Here is a 23,957-nt window from a genome sequence, read left to right as displayed (position 1 = left end):
AATATATTTCAGTTTAAAGGCTTCTATAATTATAATATTATATTGTATTTTCCTATGGAAATTGTGTGAAAGCAAAGTAAAATATACACAAATCTGTAACAAATCTGATTTTGCACAACAATTCATTTAATATTTCAAATGCACATTATTGTTATTATTATTAATTATTTAGAAATAATGCCAAAATAACACTATATAACTAGATGTAATAGCCAGAATTTCTGTATGAATGTTTGGTTGTGGTTTTGCCCACTTGTGGTTGAAACAGTGATTATTTCAGCATGGTATTACTACCACTGAAGAAATATGCAGTAATTAATCTGTAAAGAGATATGGTTACAATATTTTAATAATTTATTGAACACTTATGTACATTTACACCACTGGTTGCACATCTTCCTATTAGACTTAATAAAAAAAACATGTCCAAATGTGTGACTAGTTCTATAAGTGTACAAGCCTCCTCCAGATATGTCAACTTATCAGAATGCAAATTTACTATTATTTTTTCAAGACTAGCTTCAGGTATTGTTTTGAGAATAATAATAAAAAACAGTTTACTTTTAACAAAAAAGACAATTTAGTAAAATTCAAATAATTAGAAAGAACTAGAATGGATTTATTTACCCCCCCAAAAAAGAAAAAAAAAATCTAATACATATATATATATATACAGAATTGCATCTTAATGCTGAGTTGTTGAGACTCCAGTGTAATAACAGCTGAGTACCACAGTGTGGCGCTCAGTGACCACAAACCGAGAAAAACACTTTATGAGACACAAACGCTTTGGGCTCCATGAGCCTCATGTCTACATGTGAGAAGATGAGACTGATTCTGTCCTGACCTGTCTTCTCTAACCAAATGAATACTTGATGAAGTTTCCCTTTTGCTTTAGAGCAAGCGCTTGTCTGAGCCCGAGGCTTAAATTTAGTTTGACAGGACGTCTCTCACAAAGGCAGCCCATCTTCTCCCGCTAGATGAGGTGCATAAATACAGACACAGCTCATTAATAGTTCTGTCACACAGGTAGGGTACTGAGGAACCAGCAACACAATTTACAGCTCAAGTCAAAGAACTAATCAGTTGCAAGGACCATGTTAAATGTGCACGCAGTACCCTGAAAACTAAGAGGCTTTTTCATGAGATTTACACTGTCTTAGCTACAACTGAAGAAGCTTCCTATTAGTAATCCATTGCATATGAATTCAAGTCATTATTTATTCTACTCTCTGAATTTACAACTCATCACATACATAACAAATGTTTCTGCTTATATAACAATTAGTTTTTCAGCCCGTTTACCACTTCGCTCCTCCACCGAGGCCACAGGCTAATAAGGATGTGTGAACAAGCCATAAGGAGCCGTCAAGGTCAGGATTGCTTTCCAAACCAGCTGCTATCTATTGAAAACAGCTCCACTCCACCCGTGTGCATAAAGCTGTCAGTTTTTCCTTAGAGACACAGAGCAAACATCTGTGTGTTACGCTCCCTCTCACAGCTCCGCACAGTGTGCACTTATTAATGAGCATGTCTTTGGTTCCAACAACTGAACTCTTATCTAAAGTGAGTTTTGCCAAGCAAATAGGCAGTTCAGTGACTTAATCAAATCTACTATGATTATGCAAAATATTCTGGACACTTTCACAAAGAGGTCAATTTAGGTGGAAGTCATTATCCCCCTCTGATGTCCCTAATTAAATCTATACAGTCACAAAGCAGGAGACACTGATAAACGCGAAGACGCTGAGTTTGAGAAAATACTTTTAAGCTTTAAGATAAGTGAGATTGTGTGCAAAGAGGTTAAAAAAAATCAGGACCATGCACCAGATGTTTTGCTTAATCTCTGTGCTTTCAATTATACATGAATGTTTGTGTGTTGCTCTTTTGTCAGGAGCAAATCTGTCCTTCCAGTTGGAGAATAATCTGTCTAGCTGACCCTCATTTCTCAAAATAGCACAGGCTGGAGGTCTAAGATGGGCCGTTTTATCATGCCCCACTGCTTCTAACAGTGCTCCGAGTACCTTGCGATGGTTATAGCTTGACTGTAAACTGTGACCGGTTGGTGTCAGGGAGGTTATTCCTGGCTGAAGCTGATGCAAAGCGTCGACTGCAACAAACTTCAGGTGGCTGACCACCATCTTGCTTGGTGTGACTTTTACTGAACAGTTAAGCCCAAAGGCTTGGTCTGGTGCTCCAGCTGTGGGAATTCCACATGAACAACTGGATGTCATGAGTCACAACCCCTCAGTTCTGCAGCGTAATTAGAAGAGTGAAACAGGAAGGGTGGGTGCCAACTGTTGAGAGCGTGCAAATAGATGGAGAGAAAATAAATGCTAAGTCAAATAAAAAAAAAAAAAAAAAAAAATGCGAGAAGTAAACACATGAAAGAGCAAGATATTGCTTGAGGCAAGGTTTTGGGCTGTTTTTAGTTTTAGTTTGCCGGCTGCCCATCTTCATTCAGGGAGAGGAGTCTCTCTGAATCAATCTGAATCACTCACACTGATTCTAAACTCAAGCACAAAGGACAGAGAGCTGCAGACCCCTCTGTGTAGGGTCCCAAGAAAGGCTCCAGGGTCACAGTAATTATCACTGCATGTGTAATCACAAGTCACAAGCCATTACTCACACTGTGCATTCCCCCCTTCATCGCTTGGATTTCTCTTTAGCTTACCAGCCTGAGGTGCTCACCAACAACTGTGACATAAATTAAGAGACAGACATAACTGACTGGATCGATTATTATGAAGTGTTAAAGGGCAGATTTTCCATCTCAGGGCCTGTGTCAGCTCTGTTATGAGACTGCCTATTTAGCTGATGCTTTGAGTAAAGGTTACGCCGCAGAGGTCTCCATCAAAGCATCACCTGCCACAAACACACAGCTTCCTTATTAAAGCATTATCTCCCAGCACACACCTGCATGTCATCTGCAGAAACACTAATCCTACAAGAAAACTGATTACTTTAGCACACATTGCAGTGACTCTTATAAAGTGGAAGATAAGACACTTCACTGAAAGAGCTTGTTCAAGTTATGTTATCCAATCATAAACAACGTGCATGTCTTCTGTTCCTCCACTGAATCAAAGTCCAGCTCAATCAGCCAGGAATCAGTTCATTGAAGCTCATTCTACCTGCATCAGAATGCTTTCAATGTCAACCTTAAGTTTCAATGGTGCGCTGGTATCTGATTATGCAAGTAGACAAGAATTTGCTAAGTCTTAGCTCCCTCATTGGTTCAGTGCTATTCCCTGTTTGGCATGTTTATATATATGTATAAATTGTTCCCCCTCCAGATAGATGTTGTATTAATGAACACATCGTTGATGCTTGTTAAGCTTAAAGGTAATCCGGTTTCCTGCTGTCCACACTGCTCATCTCAAACTGTGCCCCACTAGGCCTATTTAGTAGCCGCTGTCAGCCACGAAACGTTAGTTAGTTAGTTAAAGGAAAGAGAGGTTTCTCCAGAGCTGGAAGTATCTGGCTGGTCAGCTGGAAGAAGTGATGGTGGGAATGAAAAGCGATGACTCTGGGAGGCTCATCTTTTTACAGAAGATGCTCCCATGACAATGGTCATTTCAAATTCTGAGTATAACTCAGTATTGTGCTTTGGTTTCCTCTTTCTTCAGAGAAATCCAGTTGGATATTGCAACTGGATAAGATAAAGAAATAATTCTACGAGCTCAGTCTGAGGAGCTCAGTCTCTGTCTGTTTATTTATATATATATATATATATATATATATATATATATATATATATATATATATATATATATATATATATATATATATATATATACATAGTTTGCGTAACTTTTTAGCTCCATTGCCAAAGGGGCGGTTCTTATGACAAGGGTCCAAATCTGCAATTTAAAGATGCTTTAATATATTGACTTCTCTAATGAAGTAAAGATTTAAAAAAAGGCTAAATACAGTGCAGTTTGTCCACTTTATGAAAGTATTTTACTTGCTTAATTAAATTAGACCTGCAGACAGAGCATGAAGCTGAAACAAGCTTAGTGCACTTGCTTGCACACACACACCAGCCCCCACACTCAGATACTCCCACACAGCTTGTTGCAGCCCACTGAGCCCTGTGCTCTGACTCTGATTCACAGCTCAGTGTTTCTCTTCTGAACCCAGGTTTCTAATCAGAGAATTAGCTGCATCTTTGCCTGCCAAAATCCACACAGTAATCCATCTCACTTTGTCCACACAGTGGCTTGAGGCCCACCAAAGCATTGGTCAGTATGTATGAAGGAGTGAAAGGGATGAAAAAAAAAGAAAAAAAAAGGAAAAAAAAAGACAGGAAGAGATCCTGGCGCTTGAGGGAAATGTGATTTCCTAGTGTGTTTGGTGGCTTTATTAAAACCTATTAAGCACACAATGACAAACTTAACATTTCTCCATTGTTGTCTCCACAAAGGAAGCATGTTCTTATATCCTGAAGGCATTACAGCTCAGATAAACCCTTGACTTGGCACGACTGAGAGCCTCTGCGCTACTCTGTACCTGGTGTTATGGATGCTTTTGTTGAGCATTGGGTCAGGCGAACAGTGAATTCAATGTCCGGCCCAGTCTCTCAGAGCGTGATTAATGAGGGAGGAGACAGATGACCAGGGTGCATTCTAATCACCCACAAGGACACGGCCAGATACAGAGAGGAAGACTGAGAGGGACCCAGAGAAGAAACAGAAGAATATAGATTACATATTGATATTGTAATTTCTGTGAAAAAGTTTCTCTTCACATTGAAACCTTCAATCGAATCCGACTAAAACCTGAATTCTATTGCTTTCAATCTCTAAGCACACCCAGGCTCCACAAACGAACACACACATGCTCAGACACATTACATATCCCAACAGCCTCTGAGGCAAACACAGGGACATGAAAGATACAGAGAGGGCCTTATGGGGTTAGCTTTGGCAAGGCTTAGTCCAGTGGATCAGGAGGAATTGGCTCATCTATAGCTGCAACACCCACGGGGCCTCTCACTCATGACTGTTGATGCATCTGAGCCTGGCTCTCAAAATAAAGTTAGTGAACTGTGCAGTTATTGTAGACATCACTGGAATCATCTGTGCAGATATCAAAGCCAGAGTCAGCCTGTGAATACGAACAGTGATTGATGGAAAGAACTGCATCAATCAGGTGGAGAAGAAGACAGAGGATTGGTTTGACACTGAGGAAGAAATCCCTTCAGGCTATTCACGTACTCTGTTATTCGGAGCACCAATGAAATCGCAACTGTTTTGCATGGAAGTGTTTCAATTTGCTTTGCTTATGTTAGTCAAGGTGATTTCCCACATCTTTCAAATCACTTTGGATTCTCACAATAATCTTACAAGTTTGTGTTATATGTGTAAAGCTGACCTGTAGTGTTGCAGGCTTTCAGACAGAACCTCAAACTGTGGCTGAGTCTTTGAGAAAAGACTCGGTCACAGTTTGAGGTTTTTTGAGGTTCTGTTTGAAAGGCTGTAGCACTACAGGTCAGCTTTACTGCTTTTCATTTGTAATAAATAAATAAATAAAGCATACTTTGATTGCCGTGCTGACTCTTCAAAGCACCGAAAATCATGACCTGATGAGAAAGAAATATAAAATGTAGATTTTTGATGGAAATATATTACCATCATTTAAGGCAGTCACAATTTTAAATTATGACGACATGACTATTGCCATGAAAGGCCTTTACAATGATGACATTGTCCTAGTACTAGTTTAAAAAAAACCCAAAATAATAAATAATAAAAATAAAAATATAAAAATGTCTAAAAAGTATGTCTAAAAAGTCGTCCCTAAACTTTACAATCAGTACAGTTTTGATCTGATCTTTTTACAGGCTGAGGGAAAATTGTGATGTCATTATGAGGATAATTTAAACAAGATAAGAATTTTTTATGATTTTGTATTCAGCATCATGAGTAATACCAACAAGGCATTGCAGTACAACAGCTTTAAAGCAAAACTATACAACTCTGTGTTTCTGACTTTTTCTGATGGCACATTGATATTCATCACTCACATTTCTGGAGCTGTTGCTGCCCTGCAGCATCACAGGGCTGAGAAAACACACTTCACAACTTTTTTCAGCCCAGGGCATCATGTAGCTGTATTTTTATACATACTAGCAGCTCGATACAGATACACACGGGCCATTTTGGACATGCAACATGGCCTGCTCAAGAAAAACACAGTATATCATCAGAGGACTTAACGAGAAGGAAGAGAGGAAAAGACAGAGCAAGAGATAAGATGATAGTTGACATCAAACTGTTTTTTATTTGCTGAACAGAGCTCAGAAAAGAGACAGGAGGCAAGACTGGTGTCGAATTAGCCATCTTTAGGTGGTGGTCTAAAATCACAATGTATCACAATGTGCAGTATGTTGTTTCTTATAATTTGCTTTCATATGATAGCAGCAGTCACAACATATCTTCAGATTTTATACATTTATTTATTATTTTATACATTATACATTATCAGGCAATACTTTTGCCAATATGCAAAAAATTGCATATTGGCTTTCAATTAATCAGGAAACATTGCATACTGCAACATTTGTCAGTTATATTCAGGTCAGTTTAGCAATAATCACAAGTGAAGTCTAAAGATACGTGAAATATGAGCTAAACACATCTATCATCTTTGAGATGCAACAGTTCTGTTTTGCTTTTCCTTTTGATTTGTCTTTAATTTTTTCAAAATTAATAATAAAACAGTTGTATGCGATGAATCATCTTTTAACAAAATGCATGAACTCCATTATTACAGAAAGACATGAAACACAGGAGAAAATATATTTACTGCCTTACAAATTATTACAAAAAGCATTTTATCTATCTATCTATCTATCTATATATATATATATCTATATATATATATATATATATATATATATATATATATATATATATATATATATATATATATATATATATATATATATATATATATAAATCAGTTAAATTTAACATTGCCTAAACTTTAAGGTGATTTTCTGTATTTAGTTCAGTCCAATAAATCACCTCATAAATTTAACCCTTTATCTCATCTAACTTAAAGCCGAAATGTTACTAAAAGTCAGCTAAATTATCCCAGAAGATAAGAGTTTTAGAAATGCATGCTTCAACAATTTCACCGAGATTAGGCTTTAAAGTCAATCTTGTGGCTCTGATGGCAGGGCGTATTGGTCCTTCTCCCACTTCTCTTTTTGTCACTTCCACTTTTGTGGCCTGCTTTTGTTGGAGTCAGTCAGCCTGACCCCTGTTCTTTAAATCTCATCTTGTTCCATCAGTTTCTCTTACACTGGAGTGGCACAACATTCCTCCTCTCCATCTCCACTTGTTAATGGTGCCAAAAATGCATCATCTGAAGCCTCAGCCACCCGCTTACTCTGCTTATCCACCACCGTCATTTTCTAGACATCAGCGGGGTCCTATCCTGTCTTTCATTTTCATGAATCTACCACAGGATCTACTGGAATCTGATTGCCTGGCAAAACTATCTTAAGATCATCCTCTGAACATTAATAAATGTTCCACTCTTTGATTCAGTCTATGTACATTCATTTTTATTTATTTTATTTATTTCAACGTGTAAATGGAAATGATTTAAAAAACCATGCAACATAATGGTGCTGTGATTGATTATTTTATAACTTTGATGATGTACATCTCCAGAGGGATGACTTTTGCTCCTATATGACTCCTCTACCTGTCCATTCTCTTTGTTTTCCAATCTCCCCAGTATATGTTACTCCTTGTGTCCTGCGCTGTTTGCTATGCATCATATTGGCCCAAAATGACGATTGATTGCAGTGCCACTGCCTTTGTAATCCGCTTAGGATGGATTTTGCATCTAAATCACTTTATTATTTATGTGCCTAACTCTTGCCAATGCCATTTGGAAGCAGGATGATTGGTGATCCATCACACATTATCCTTCTCTGTGGTCATTAATATTGTAATTGGATGGACCTTCACCATGAAACTTCCAGGTGAAGGGAATGTAGATCTCTTCAGGGAGGGTCAGGCCACTCAAAATAAGTCAACATAAGAAAGATTACCACATGTGCTTGCAACCAGACAGACTCTCCAGAGATGTTGTTAGTTTGCCCTCTTTCTGCTGCTCTCCTCTCCATTCCTCCCAGTTTGCACAGTGACTTGTATCTTCATTCACAGCCTTTCTCAGACAGAAAATATAGGATGTTATTCTTTCATTGTCCTTTTCCATCAGGACTCCAGTCTCCACCTGCCAATCACTTGCATGTCCTGCCTCAAGGCAGACACACAAAAAGACCCTGAGCCACATCAGGACATAGCTGAAACAAACACTTTCATAAATGAGAAAAATAAGAAAAGATTGATGCCTGTCTTCTCAATGAAAGGGCGGGAATCATATGCATCATGAACATTAATTCATTCATTCATTATCATGACTGCTTGATCCATTGAAGGGTCGCGGAGAAGCTGGAGCCTATCCCAGCAGTCTTTGGGGGAAAGGCAGGGTATACCCTGGACACCTTGCCAGTCCATCGCATGGTGCATCATGAACAGTCTTTGTTAAAGGGGTGCTATTATGGTATTTCAAGTTTTTTGAGCTTTCTACAGTGTTACAGTGTTGAATCCTCATCAGACATGTGAACGGGACTGTTTTTCTATCACCTAAACGCATGTTTGAGTCTGAGTTTGAGTTCCAGCACGCTCTCCGTTCGGTTTCCATGGTGACGAAAAATGCGTCGTTTTAGAGAGTTTTTTCTACTTGGAAATCCTTGTGACGTCCCGGGGGATAAGGTTCGGTGATTGGTTACCTTCTACTGGTTAACAAGGGCATGTACAAATACATCAGGCGTGTGGAAAACGTTGGATGAAGTTATTTCCAACGATGGCTGGTGAGTTTACCAAGGAAAGACATCCTGCTGCATTCGTTGCTGTGGGTTGCTGTTTTCCACTTCGTTTTCAGGGTCTGATTCAGGTTCCAACATGTAGAGCTGTATGCTATGTGTTGACATTGTATTTTGTTTTTTTATTGAGTTCATATGAGCCTAATCCTTCTGTTTATGAGATGTTACAATGACGGCGAAAGCAGGTGCGGTGCGCGCTCCTGATGTAGTGCAGTGGCGGGAGGCGGGGCTTAATGCGGAAGAGTCTCAATCCACTCTTTTGCCTACAGGCTGATCTGACAGCCTACGGAGAGGGTCGGTCTGAAGTAAATAAAGCCATTTGTGACAATAACTCGATCAATCCCAGCCCTTCTGGTCTCAGAAATAAAAATAAATTAGCCTGAAATGCTCATAATAGTTCCACTTTAAATGCATTAAAGTAGTCTAATACTGTCAACTTTATTGTGAAAACTACAAAAAAAAAGCTTGATACAAACTGACTTCAATGCATGGCAGTAATGTAACGATAGGACAAGGGTTATATTGTATATATTTAGTGGAATATCCAGATTGCTAAACTGTGCATCAGCATCATCCTGCGGTTCAGGGAGTGCTGGCAAAGCTTCGGGCGAAAAATCTGTCACTCTTTGTCTCCATGGCAGCCCACTGAGTCCCCCAAAGAGCAAGGACACGAAGATACAGCACATATATCTCAGTGGGTGAAGAATGATGTTGCTTGGATGCATCTGATGCTCATGCATGCCAGAGATCATCACCACTTTACAAAGAATTAGCTTTATAGCCAGATAAAAAATAATATAAAAAAAAAACAACAAACAAAAAAAAAAAAGCAAAACAAAACAAATTTAAAATAGAAGCAGGCGAGATAATATTATTAATGTCCCTCATGTTACTATCAAGTTCATACTGCATATCTTGTATTACATACTGGCATATTTTCAACTTTTTTAAGATTATTTATTTTATCCAGTTTCTTTCAATGTCTGAGAATGGGCATTAATCTGAACATGACTGAAGATGTAGGTAAATATTATTAAGTGACTGTAGCTAACTAAGATCTATTTTTACCAAGTCAATGTGCATCATTGTATTAGACTTTGAAAGCTATAACAGGTGGCAACATAAACAAAGCACCAACATTTCCACTTAGGAGAGAAAGTAAACTACTATCTACACCTCACTTCTGTATATTGAAAATACCATGTTTGTTCCACCATAATCCAACATTTTTAAAAATGTTTTTCATCTATTTTTTGTTTTAAGAATTTTAATGCAATCTTTTCTGTCTGTTGTTTTTATTGCAGTCACAAAATCAACAAGCCAGCTCAAGTCTAAAGCTTCTGGTGCCATCAGACCCATTCTGGCCTACCTGTTTCCCACACAGTGATGGGACTTCATGCTTTCTTCAACAATGGGAAAAGAAATCAAACAAAAAACTGTACTCATAAGACAGAGTGAACCTCCAGACTGGAAAAGTAAAGCCACTGAAAATAATGTATCATTTTTTTTTTTTTTTGAGAATGTTCTTGATCTCTCTGATTAACGGTTGGCAAATTTATATTAGTGTCAATTACCTGCAATCATATTGCCTGTTTTTACTAGGTTTAAAAAGAGCTACACAACTCAGGAAGTTGAACAAAAAACCAAGATGGAAGTTGTTGAAACGAAGGTTTTCAGAAATAAATAAACCAAGAGGGGACTTGGCACCAAATACGTCTGTTTTATATTAAAATAATTTTGAAAGTACTTCTTCTTTTTTTTCCCTTCTTTTTTTTTCGGATCATGTTTGAAAATAATTTTCATTTTATCTTTCAGAAATCAGAATTGAGAAAATAACCTGGAGCACAAATGTTTTTACACAAAATACCTGGAAAATACTAAAAATGTATTTTTCATCGTTTAATTTCCGACAACTGTCAGGTAACCAGAAAATAATAACTGGATTTATTTTTTCATTTGATTTAAATTTGATTGTTTTTGTACTTAAAGATGCACAGTGGAACTTTTAAAGACGTTCTTAATGACTTGTCCCCTGTCAATTCAGCATCTGCAAGATCTCTAGCGAGCAAAAGTCAGTCACGTCTGGACTTTTGTCTTATCTCTTGCTTTCTCCTCTCTCTTTCCTTTCCCTTCTTCCTCTGATAAGCTCCCTTTATGTTTCTTTGCTGAATCAGCCACTGTCCACTTCCAAACTGACTGGTGTGTTGATATCTGCTTGCTAGCATGTGACATGATGTGTCATTGCAATGTCATGTGGCATCCTGGAAGTAAAAGTTGTGAAGTGTGGTTACTCAGCCACGGGATGCAGCCGGGAAGGAATGACTCTAGAAACATACACAATAGATAGATGTCTATGTGCCATTAAACAAGCCAGGTACACATCAAGTCAGTATTAAGACCATAAAGTTACATAGGTTTTGTGATATGAAAGAGACTTTTTGTACCATGTAGTAAATGCAAAATAGAGGAAAAGTAGTAAGAAAAAAGCGTTTACTTTTTTATATAAAATGAAACGTGGTTGAAACAAATGCAATCTAATTTATCACTACCAAAAAGTTGTTGTTTCTATACCTATTCATATGTTATTCTGTTTAATGAGACATAGTTTTCCATTATGGAACTATAAAACTCTGGGGAGATATTGGAGGGTGGAACTATGGGGAGAATAGAGATCTATGGCATAATGGAGATCCAATTCTTGCATTTCTTCTGGTTCATTATTTAACAACTTTGCTCATGTGGAGTTCTTTATGAGATAGTTCCTCATCCTTGCAGGAGTAGTTATGGTTGCTGTTCTCAGAATCCTGCATATGATGTCATAAACTCCTATTCATATTTGATAGTGTAATGGAGCATCTATTTTTTATTCTACAGCAAAGAGAGGAAGGTGCTGCAGCTGTGTTACCATGGTTTGTTTTATTAGCTTCTGTGCAGTTTCATCATAATGCACAAAAATACATCAACCTTATGAACATGTGGTTTTAGTGATGGAAGTGTGTTGTGACTTTATATAGCATGTTAGAGCTTCTGAAGCTACTGATGTGGATCCTGAAATGGGAATTTAGAGGATGATTTCTTTGATTTTATTGATCTCTTTTCCAGTGACCGCTGCCTTTTGAAAATACTTTCCTCTGGTTGCGCATCAATTTCTACAACCTCTCACGTGGTAGGTGGATAATCTATAAACACTGTCAATAATGGCTATAAATGTCATATATATTTAACTCCTGCTCCATTGGTAAAATTGCAATATTAGCTTATATTTAAAACTGACATGCAATCAACTTGCAATAACACCTTAATGAAATGTTTTTGAACAGGGAGAAGATCCATTTTGGAGGTCATTTCTCAGCTCTGAATCATTATATAGCTGATGTATTTCTCCGCCATGTTTTACATTAAAAGCCCGAGCTAGAGAGGATGAGACTGAAGATGGCTTTAATTGTCAATTAAAGATGTATCTCCCTGCAGTACCCCCAACACGTGACTTGCAGATTGAATTATATTGTGAGGACAGGTTTGCTTTGCGATGATCTTGGTGTGAAATTAACTTTGCAGAGTGAAAATACGTTCAAATGTGTTTGATTTCTCCAATAAAAATAACCAATGTAGAAAAGAAATGGAATAAAAAGAGTTTGCAGAGAAATTGCAGGTAAATCACAAACAATTTTAACATCTTCACCAAAAAAGTTGCAAAGACATTTCATTTTCTGTACTGTATCTCTGTATCTGTCTGTTAGTAGGACTCTGCAGGACTTGATGTTTAGGTCCGAATCAGCAGTGTTTAAAGTGTCTGTTTACACAACATGTGGTAACTTTGTTTATCATATATTAAGAATCAAATGTGTCATATTTACTAAATGATCTTAAGAGCAAACCTTGAACAGGCATCAAAGATCTGTGGCTACCAAAAAGGCCCATCCAATTCAAAGCAAGCTAACACTGCAACAATACTTGGACAACTTGAACAAAAATATAATGTGGGAACCCAAGATTCCTTATGAAGGAGTACAACAATTTTACAGCATGATATAACGTCATAATTTTAGGAGGTCAAATTTAATTAAATTTAAATAAATAAACAAACAAACAAAAAATGAAAGCAAGTGCTGATGAAAGCCTTTGCACCTTTGGGGCTGCTACAGCCTATGCATTGACTGCATCCCCTGGTGATCACCCTGCTTACTCCCACTTGTAGCTGGGCGTTAAGTCATCCAGGGATTAGGTGCTTATCGTCTCTGCCATGGATACTTTAGCACATAAATATGCCCAGTGTTGACATCTGATGCACACATGACCTTGTTTTTGACACGTTAAATTCATACAAATGGGAAAATGTCTTTTATATCAGGGTTGCCACTATGTGGCGTGTTTTCGATGGGGAGATATGAGCAAACATGTTCAAGATGGGACTCTTATGAAAACTGAAAAATATTACCTGCTTTTGTTAACATGGTTCAGAGTTACAGAAACTTCATGTTTCATGGTGAATAATCAAAATCTTGAAGCCATTTTAATCATGATGCTTAAAGAAGAGTGTTTTAATTTTAATATTGTCTTCAGCAAGGATGAAATTGATGTGTTTGATTAGGATTAGCAGGAATTTAAGGATGAAAGCTAAAACTTCCTGTTCCCAATGGGCATGGCTGTAGCAATAGATAGTCACTGTCACACACTTTAAGCTTTATGGACTTTGGATGGTGTTTGGGAAAGATAGAAAGACCTTATGTAAAAAAGCCAAAATATATTCATTGTGTGTCATCATGGGCACAAATTGTTTCAGTCACAATAATTACACTGGTTGTAAACTGAAGAAGTTTAAGCCTGATATGATAAGATTTTTTGAAAAAACTTCTTCAATTTAAGATAGCCGACTTCCGTATGATTCAATTTAAACACTAATCTTGGCAAACACAAGCAGTAGACCTTCTAGTCAGCATTTCTGTGTTGTCAAAGTAGAACAGCTAAATAAACATAAATATTCTATACGGTTTATTTAGCTGTTCAAACTGCAGTGTAAAACTCTAAGTCATGTAAAAAAAGTGAATCACCAGTAAATAAACACAGAGCTTTACTTCATTCAGTAAATTTTAAAAGGTCTTTAAAAGAGAACAGACACATTAACCCAAATACCATCTATTCTGTCCACTGTAAGGCCCTGTGTACATGTTTCCTTAAATTAAAGTTAAAATAATAACTTATAAAACTTTGAGGCGATCGGAGAGCATATTAATTTGAGAGGTGTTCCTTAACCTCTAATGTTTTGTTGGTAGTGCATACCAGCATCACTGTATTGACAGATATTCAGATCATTGACTAATCTAATGGAAGACCATCAACTGATGGCTGTGGCAATAAAATATGTAGTGTGTCCTGCTTGTGCTCTATTGACAAAGCAACTTCTTTTGAGCTGTGTAAACACTGAAACATCACAGCCCTCAGCCAACTGCAGAAATGACAATTGACAACCTGTGAGGAAATGAGCAACAGGACCGCACTGGTTCCCCAGTCAGGCTATGCTTCCTCGTGAGGTCCAATTATGACACCCTGCCAAGTTCCAGCACTTTGTACCTGTTACGACTCAGAGGAAAACTGCCAACTCTGCAGTGTACCAAATTCAAACTTACACAAAACATGTTATCTGGTTGTACAACAGCATTGTCACAGGGTTGGTAAAAGTGGCGCCATGAACAAATCCTACAGAAGCCGGCAGAGACCCCCTTGAGACATGCTGACTGGGAGCAGTCAGAGGTCATCATCAATGTAGCTGATCCACTTTTGCGGTGTGACAGGTAACATCTTCCTGGCAGCTGTTATCCCCCCATTAACTAATAGACTTAACTTGCTCTCTTGTCCTCCAGGATGAAAATATGGGCTTTTGATGCAACTCTACCACACATCTTAGAGTCAATGTCGGCAGGTAACACAGATGCACCTCGCAAAAGACAACAAAAGAGCAAATCAAAGAAAACTCACCAAGAGGTTGTCCAGCGATGATACGAGCGTTTTCTCCTGCCACAGCTGCTCTAGCGTTCCTCTCATTAATGTACTGTACAAAAGCATAACCCTTATGCACGGAGCAACCCACTATCTTGCCGTACTTAGCAAAGATGACCTCTATGTCGCTCTTCTTGACGATGGTTGTGTTGAGATTGCCAATGAAGACTCTGGAGTTGAGGGAACGTGGGTCGTTCTTATTGGTCACGTTGCTGGTCTGGGTTTTACCAGTCATTCTCCTCCGGTTGCCCTCCTGGGACACAGACAGAGGGGGGAGGAGAAGAGCTTTAGATGGACAAGTCACAGCTACTTCTGCTCCTGGGAAAAAAAAAACAACAACAAAAAAACAACAACAAAATATTCCCAGGAATCAATGTTAGAATAACAAATACATAAAGAACCAGTCAATGGTTTGGACACACTATCTCATAAGAGTTAATGGGAAAACACATCCAAACCTTTGACTGTTACTGTACATAGAAGTGTCACATTGATATACACTATATCATATACAGCATAATATACTGTATCTTGTTTTTTTTGTTTTTTTTTTAACATAAATGCAATAAAACTCCCTCACCCACATCATGGTCTGTATATTGTTAGTTTTATTTGTGTTTTATTCTGTGTGTTAGGTTTCTGTCCAGGTTTTATAGTCCATTTAAAGACGATTTAAAGAGTTATTTTCAAACTTTGCTCTTGAACATACATGTAAACTGTACTGTTTGATACTTCATACTAATTCTTTAGAACTTTTCTTCGTAACAGTATCATGTTACTTTACAGCAGGTATCTGATAACGTTTTCACTTACTTTTGAAAAAAAAAAAAAAAAGTAAATAACTTAAGTTAAAAATAATTGTTGTTTTTTATTTTTTATTTTCTTTACTTCCAGCTGCAAAAAAAGCCTAAAAAGAAACATCAAATACGCTGCACTTTACCATACTTGCTAGGTATTTAAAAGGTTTAAAGTGAAATAAAGTCTAAAATATAAATGTCGTACATAAAAAAGAAAAAAAAAACACTAAAAATTAAAAAGTAAAAATGACAGCTAAAGAGAATGTTAAACAGCTATATCAGAAGTAATTACAAATTATGAATTAAAGATAATCAGTTCATTTCTAGCCTTTATTCAAAATCCTCTTATTTATGTAATTATTCTATATAGTTAATATTACACTGTCACCTTGTGCATGGTCAGGATGGCGGACTGAATCGCCATCAAGATTCAGTATATCCTGTTGGTTTTCTTTAACCAGGCTGTTGATAACTGATATCTAAATTAATATGGCTTAAACTGATGTGTCTGTAAAGTTCCCTGAGATGACATTGTTATGAAGTGGCACGACACAAATCTAATAAAACCAAACTGAATTAAATTGAATTGAATCAAATCAAATTATATCAAATTTTCGGTTCCATCCATTAGTCTATATACTGTCAATACACACATAATCCAATGCAAGTCAGAGGAGGCATCCTAAACAGGTCGCCAGACCATTACGTTTGGTGCCACAAACACAATAACATTTTTTAATTAGAAATGTAAACCAATTAAAAACTGATTTTCTAGACTTTATGTAACTAATGTAATGTTACTAATCAGTTCTCTGATCTTTTCAACCTTCCTGTTTCTGAATGGGTAAAATGTTACCACCGGATGACTGAAGGAGGAGCAATAAGCATCCGGACGCAGCAGAGGTTTTCCTAATGAAAAAACAAACACAGCAACACTTCTCTTTCTCAAATCCTTGACAGCGGTGTTCCTTAGACTGTTTGGTTTCACTGTTGTACAATCTGCATATGTTTTTGCTGTCATTTTTGTCTTTTTGTACATATAGCCTCTGCTTATAGATGTCCCTTGAACTCATATGCAAGTAACTACGGGATCAAAGATGTACTGACTACAATTTCATAAATAGTTGGAGAGATATATTGTCATTTTTTATCATTTATTTTTTCTTTTCATTGTAAGCTAAATTTGTCAAGTTTAAAGTTCAAGTTTTCATAACAATTTATACTCCCAAGGATTACACTTTAAAGGTAGAGCATGTAAGATTTTCAATATTTTCAAAGTAAATTAACTAAAAAAATAACTACAATCATAATTGGATAGTTTTTTAAACATGTAGGTTCCAGTCTGTCCATATTTGATGCGTTATTAAATTACAAGTTTAATTAAAACCGCAAGCGGTGATATAGGCCCTCGCACCATGGCGCCGCTCGGCATAATGCCACCGCCTCCCCTGGCAACATCCTTCCCATGCCTCTCTCAATCTAAAGTGCAGCCAGACTGCACTTCAGGCCATTTAGGCCTTATGAAGGGTCACTTCCTGTCACCAAGGGGCGGGGCTAATTTATAATCTAATTATTGACATGCTCAGTTTTCCTTTTCGTTGCATCACATCTGCTTTGCTGCCCCGCCTCTCCTAAATGATATCCCCTATTAAAAGAAATAGCACAACTTTTAATCACACATGCCTCTTGAGCATCCTGACTCATTTGGGTTAAAGTTAGATAAAAATCTTAGCAGGACTTCCTCAAAATGCATGGCAAAGAAAATGACAGAAATGACCCCGAAAATGGCACCTTTTTCAAAATGGCCGACTTCCTGTTTTATTTAGCCCATATGTCCTAGAGACTTTTTTGAAGGGGCTGGAAGGGTCTACAAGTGTGCTGAATTTTATCCATGTCAGTCAATGTAGTGGGCGGGGCTGATTGATTGAAATATTGTAGAGGGCGCTATGGAGCCATTTACTATCTTTTCCACTATATTGTAATTTTACTCTATTAAGGACATAACTGTCATGACTCATGGCAAGTATGGTGAAGATCAAAGGTTTCATGGCTTTGTTACAGGTACTTCCTGGTTCATGATATCAGACACATGTTGTTGCCAAGGGGTGGGGCTAATTCATAGTCCCATTATTGCATTGTAGATTTTGTTCATCATGGGACTGCCATCAAATGTGTCGATTCCTGTGCTGATATGTTGTTTTATGTGGGAGTTTTAGCAATAAGTCTTTGTTTATCAGACATCAAACTTTGAGGGCCCGCCCCTCCTAAACTAAATCTTCTATTAGAAGAAATAACACAACTTTAAATCACACATGCCTCCTGAGCATCCTGTGCAAGTTGGGTGTCAGTTGGACAATATCCCTAGGAGGAGTTGTTTAAAATGCATGGAAAGGAAATGACCCCAAAAATGGCACCTTTTTCAAAATGGCCGACTTCCTGTTGAATTTAGCCCATATGTCCAAGAGACTTTTTTGAAGGTACTGGAAGGTTCTCCAACTGTGCTGAATTTTATCCATGTCGGTCCATGTAGTGGGCGGGGCTGATTGATTGAAATTTTGTAGGGGGCGCTATGGAGACATGCTCCATTTATTCCATTATGTTTCAATGGGGCTAAGTTCAGGGCCTTACTGTCATCAGTCATGGCAAGTTTGGTGGCGGTCCAAGGTTCCATGGCTTGGTCACAGGTACTTCCTGTTTCATGGCGTTGGACCGCCATTCGCCATGTCCCGTTTAGCGTAGCGACTTGAGGTTTTTATTGTGGCATCATGAAAGGGTTTGACATGTTTTGGAGGAGTCTCAAGTGTTTGGGACCATTTGCTTAGAAGCATGACCCTCAAACGTGGAAAAAACCACTTCCTGTTGTAAGTGGGCGGGGCTTAGGTCTACACCAGCAATGGTCACATTAATCTGTTCAGGACTGATCCCTTATTAATCCCTATAAGTTTTAGGGTGATCAGATCAAAATTGACAATTTTATAGTGATTTATGATGTCACGCCGCCGCATGGAACTTCGCCATGGCGTCACGGGCACGCCGTGCAGCGTAGAGCAACGTCCTTTACCAGATCTCTTCACCAACATGTTTTGTGATGCCTGAGTGAATTTGGGCCATGTGGTGTCCACCAAGCCAGAGTTATGGGTGTGTGAGCAAAAAACAACACTTTCGACCTCCAGGGGGCGTGGCTATTTCATAATCAAAATATTGACATATAGAACTCTGTAGGAGGGGACTGCCATCATATCTAGCAAATTTGGTGCAGAAATGTTGCTTTATGTGGGAGTTATATCCGTTTAATTTTTCATGGCGAGACATCAAACTTTGAGGCCCCGCCCCTCGTAAACTAAGTCTCCTATTAGAAGAAATAACACAACATTTAATCACACATGCCTCCTGAACATCCTGAGCAATTTGTGGCTCAGTGGGATAAAAGCTCTAGGACGAGTTCGTTAAAATGCGAGGTGCTAAAACGCCAAAATATTGACTTTGACCTAAAATGGCCGCCTTCCTGTCGACATTTCACCATGACATTAAGAGGATTTTTTGTTCGCCTTAGCATGTAGATCATGTGTATGAATTTTCATAAAGATTAACGACATGCAGTGGCGGGGCACCTAAAATAGGTGGCGCTCTCATTCAGTTTCACCCAAACATTCTGGAGCACCTCAAAATATCAAATTTTTCGTATTCCCTTGGGGGGGTACGCAAAATTTGGTGAGTTTTCGAGCACGTTCAGGCCTCCAAAAAAGCACGCGAAGTGTCCGAATAAAAATAATAAACACTGCAAATACAATAGGCCTTCGCACCGCCAAGGTGCTCGGGCCTAATTAATGATTAAGACCCTTCTTGAATGTTTTCCGACCAGTAAAAAAAAGTACTTTTTTTCCACCAGTAGGGTGAGTATAAGCACATTTATTGCAGAGCGGCTCTGAGCTACAGCTCACAAGCGATTCCTGCCCTTGTTGGATTTGGCAAGGAGGAGGGGTGAGCGGTGAGTTTTGCTCATTACTGCCAACCTGTGGTCGTTTGTGGAGGTAGCAGTTTTGTGGTTTTGCTCACGACCTGGTGTTTACCACCTAGTGGTGGAAAGAATTGCCTTGAAATCTTACATACTCTGCCTTTAAGTGCATTAATTAATGTGAAATATTGCAAAGAAAACACTGAATAGCCAATATTTGTCTGCTCTGAGTCTCTGTCCCTGACACACAGCGATAACAACAATTCAGCTTTGAGATGTAGAACTTAAATAATGGATTCAATCCTCAGTACATCGGATTAGTTACCAAGGTAACACTAATGTTGGTTTGTTTAGTGCACATGGACAGGAATGCGCTTTTTTTTCTCACTACCAGCCTTTCCTCCCCTTATCCAGCATTATTTTCCAGTGCAAAAGGCAGCGGATGTATATAGCTCAGTCAGATTAAATAACCTCAGTTTCTTCATTCTATTCCTTAAAGATACATTACATAACTTTCTGATGTCAAAACTCCCTGTTCTGGAAATTTATTTGACAGCAAATGACATCTATGAGCATTTCTGGAGCTGTAGCTGTTCAGCAGCATCCTGAGACTAAGAAACTGCACCATGGAACTTTTTCCTCTGGGACGCTGTGTGACGTTACATCTGGGTTTCGCTTTACACACTGGGTCATGCGCTAGCAAAGAAAAATATTAGCACATTGGTTGTTTTGAAAACACACTGTGGCCAAAGCAAAGACATGCAAGAAGATATTACCCAAGAATTTCATTTAATTTATTTAACTTTTATTGTCCCAGGAAAATCCCTCTGAGATTAAAAAAAAATCTCATTTGCAAGAGATCCTTGGCCAAGACATTAGATTCTTACCAATCAGAAAAACAACATACTAAAAAGGATGAGGAAGAGGAAAAGAAGGAGCAAAAAGGATCTCCCTGTAGTTGACTCAATGTGTAGAAGCAAAACATCTCATTAAAAAAAAAAAAAATCCTGAGAAAATACTTTATTAAACAGTGGGATGAGCCACTTCATTGTCAAAATTGCCCCACCATCTGGAGATCTTATCAGATCTTTTCTAAAAAATGGGAACATCAGAGGGCGGTTTAATGTAGGTAACAACATCAATGTGCAAACGTATGAAAAGTCCCTTAAGCAACGTTAGAAATAATGCTGTCTTTATAGTGTGTCTTGTTTCTATGTCAACAATAAGAAGATGAGCACAAATTGTACTGCAAAAGAAAGGAGACACATTTATGTAACAGCCCCTTCCACACATCAATAAACATCTTTCACCCAAACCAAACTTTTTAAAACTATTTGTTTTCAGGGGGCAAACACCACATTTGCTTGTCAACAAAAGGCAATGATTGTCCTTCAGCCAAATTCCAGTGTATACACTGCAAAAACTCAGCCTTAAAAAACAAGAAAAAAAAATATACAAAAATGATGTAAATGTTGCTTAAAACAAGATAAATTATCTGCCAACAGAACAAGAAAATTTGGCTTGTCAAGACTTCCCAAAACAAGTAAAAATACTCTTAAAACAAGAGGAATTCTCTGGCATAAAAACTAAGAATTATCTTACCTTTAAAAAAAATGAACATATGTGTACTCAATTTAAAATTTTTAATCTTTTAATCTTAGTGTATAAATGAACAAGACCTGCTGAATCCTACAATGACTTCTTTCATGAAGGCATCATGCTTTCCTCTAAAGTTATTTTCATGTCCTCATGCACAGAGACTTTCATGCTAGGGAACACAGTCCTATAGACAAACATTTGTGGCATTTGTACACATTCTTGTGAGACTGTTGCTGCACCACAGTACATCTGTATGACCATTTCTGCTCACACTTCTGCGTCATTGTTTTGTTTCTGCGTGTGGGTTGGTGTGGGAATCAACTCCTGCTTGCCATCCACAAAGTGGCCTTGATACTAATCAACAGCAGATGCTGGAAATTAATGTGTAAAGGCACACTGACATCCTACCACCTAATAGTGTTTGAAACCCTCAGTCTAACACAAATCCCATATTGATGTTCGTGAACGGGTCACAGGGAACATGACAAATCAGCAGAGAAGCCTTAGATTGCGTCTCCTGTCAGATAAATCAGGAGGGGGCACTGGTCTCAGAGCCTTTTTACAGCTTCATACTGGTCTATATCATGTTGGCTTCTCTGCTGTTTTCTTACAGCACTAATTTATTCCATCAATTGTTTTCCAGCTGACCGTGCGTTTTGGTAAATTTTCAACCTCCATCAAGCTTCTTGTCCTTTGAGGCGATGTTGTGATGAAGAGACGAGAGAAAGGCAGAGGAAGCGATGGCAAAGCAATTGTTTCAGAGGACTTGACATTTGGTATCTGAAAAGCGCGAATACGAGCTTCGTCCCAGAAATGCAGCTTACAAGCTGCTTTTAGAGGGAAAATGATGACCTCAAAGACCACCCTTTGAAAATGATTACAGCTTGTACAGTATTGCATTTTGTCAGTAAAGAGCAGAAGACAGATACGTCTGCATTTTCACTTTCATGCCTGTGTGGTCGTGTCAGAAAAGGTGTCACATTTTCAAAAGGTGGATGTCTTCTTTCAGAATGGGAAAAAAAAAACATTGTAACTCTGGCATTACAAAGAAGCTTGATATGCTTTGCTTTTAAGATGTCACAGAAATGAATTGCAATCACATGCCAATGAGAGACATATAGTTAGCGAGAAAGGAACCAAGGTTATTTGTTTGAGAGCACTGCTGTGCTGAGATGATGGTTGGATGAGAATAGAAAGGTTTTTAGTGAATAAATAGCCATATTACTGCAGCTCTGTTGCTCTGTAATGCAATGCACCTTGGTAGACAGGCCCATAAAAGGTTGTTGTTTGGATCTGGCCACCTGCCTGATCTACAGATATTTTTTCATGGCGGGAGGGAACACATTGAATTGATTCCTTCTGTAATTTCTTACCACTTCACCACTGTATATTTCTCCTTGCCATGCCTCAGCCACTCTGCTCTGATTGTTGCCAAGGCAGCTTGACAGGCTGTGGAAAGGCTGGAGAAGCTGCTCACTGAAACAGAACACTGAAAAGTAACCCGATACACCGTTTCCATCGGTGTTGCTGCCATGTACTGCAGACCTGGAATAATTGCTTCATGGGTTCTGTCCATTAATATCTTGTCTGTCTGCATGTGTGTGGCTGCAGTACAAGCAAACAGCAACAACTGTGAAAGAGATGCCTTCTATTTGTAAATCAATGCCTCTATTTTTATTGTGGGCTGCAGAGGATCTCAGTGGTGCAGCAAGTCATAAATTTGCACACTTTTGTTGACTGTGGCTGAAAAGTCTCTGCCCTCTGAAGATAAACTGCAGCCACAACATTTTGCCTGACTTGAAGCAAAGGGAACAGTCGCAGAAATAAAACTGAACATGAATAGGACAAACGCCATAAATGAATTAACTGTCATATAGGGCTTTCCACATTATAGCCAGCATCCTGAAAAATGACTCTAATCTCCAAGATAGAGAGACATAAAACTAATTTTCTCACCCTTTTCAATCAGCTTCTGCCCTTTGGCTTTATGAGTCAATGTACACAGAGCTGGGGTGAAATTCAATTCAAAATTAGAAAAGAAATAAGGCTCAGCAAAGAGGTCTGTAAAAAGGAAGGAAGAATAATTTTAATTTAATCAACTTAAGGTGTTTGAAGTGCAATAAATATGACACAGATCACCCTGAGTGGGACAGTTTCACAATGTCTCTATTTATAGCAATCGTAAATCATCAGAAAGTGCACAGAAGCTGAGACCTCCTGAGGTGGGAGTTAGAATATTCTGAGAAGACAGCCACTGTTTTATGCTTTGGTTTACTCACCTCAAGATTTTACTTAAATGTTATTTTAAATTGTTGATAATAACCTGGAGTTTATGTAAAATACATAGACAGCTCAAAGACTTAGCAGCTCTGACTTGTGTAATACATACATTTATTCAGAATAAAGTGTGAGAAATTCTGTGATTGTAAGCTGTGAGATCTAAGCTGTTGTTTTCAGAGGGACAGAATTTATATGACATGATGGGTATCATGAGTCATAAAAACACTGAAACATGCTGTTGAAACATCGTCCTAGATGGGTCTTGAACTGGCAATGTTTTGCATGAAGGGTCTGCTGGCTAAGTCCCCTCTGACATCCTCCTAACAAGCATTTATTGCTAAGTAAACACTAAAAACACACAAGGACGCTGGGAGACTGAGGACATTGCTGACGAATCAAAAACGTAAGCAGAATCTGTCAA

The 23,957-nt window shown here is 38.2% G+C and overlaps 1 protein-coding gene across 1 annotated transcript in view; it reads right to left on the bottom strand.

The window, feature by feature from the left end:
• Positions 1–15,140, bottom strand: part of LOC306770766 (RNA-binding Raly-like protein) — a gene marked incomplete at both ends in the record, with an annotated part of 57,069 nt that extends 41,929 nt beyond the window's left edge. The window contains one exon of the mRNA XM_079259694.1: positions 14,885–15,140. Within this exon, the coding sequence (XP_079115820.1) occupies positions 14,885–15,140 (256 nt within the window). The remainder of the gene's footprint in view (positions 1–14,884) is intronic.
• Positions 15,141–23,957: the final 8,817 nt, after the last annotated feature.

The sequence above is a fragment of the Telmatherina bonti genome (assembly GCF_933228915.1).
Source record: "Telmatherina bonti genome assembly, chromosome: 20".
NCBI lineage: Eukaryota > Metazoa > Chordata > Actinopteri > Atheriniformes > Telmatherinidae > Telmatherina > Telmatherina bonti.
The sequence above is the reverse complement of the archived record's forward strand: the minus strand, read 5'-3'. Positions and strand labels throughout refer to the sequence as shown.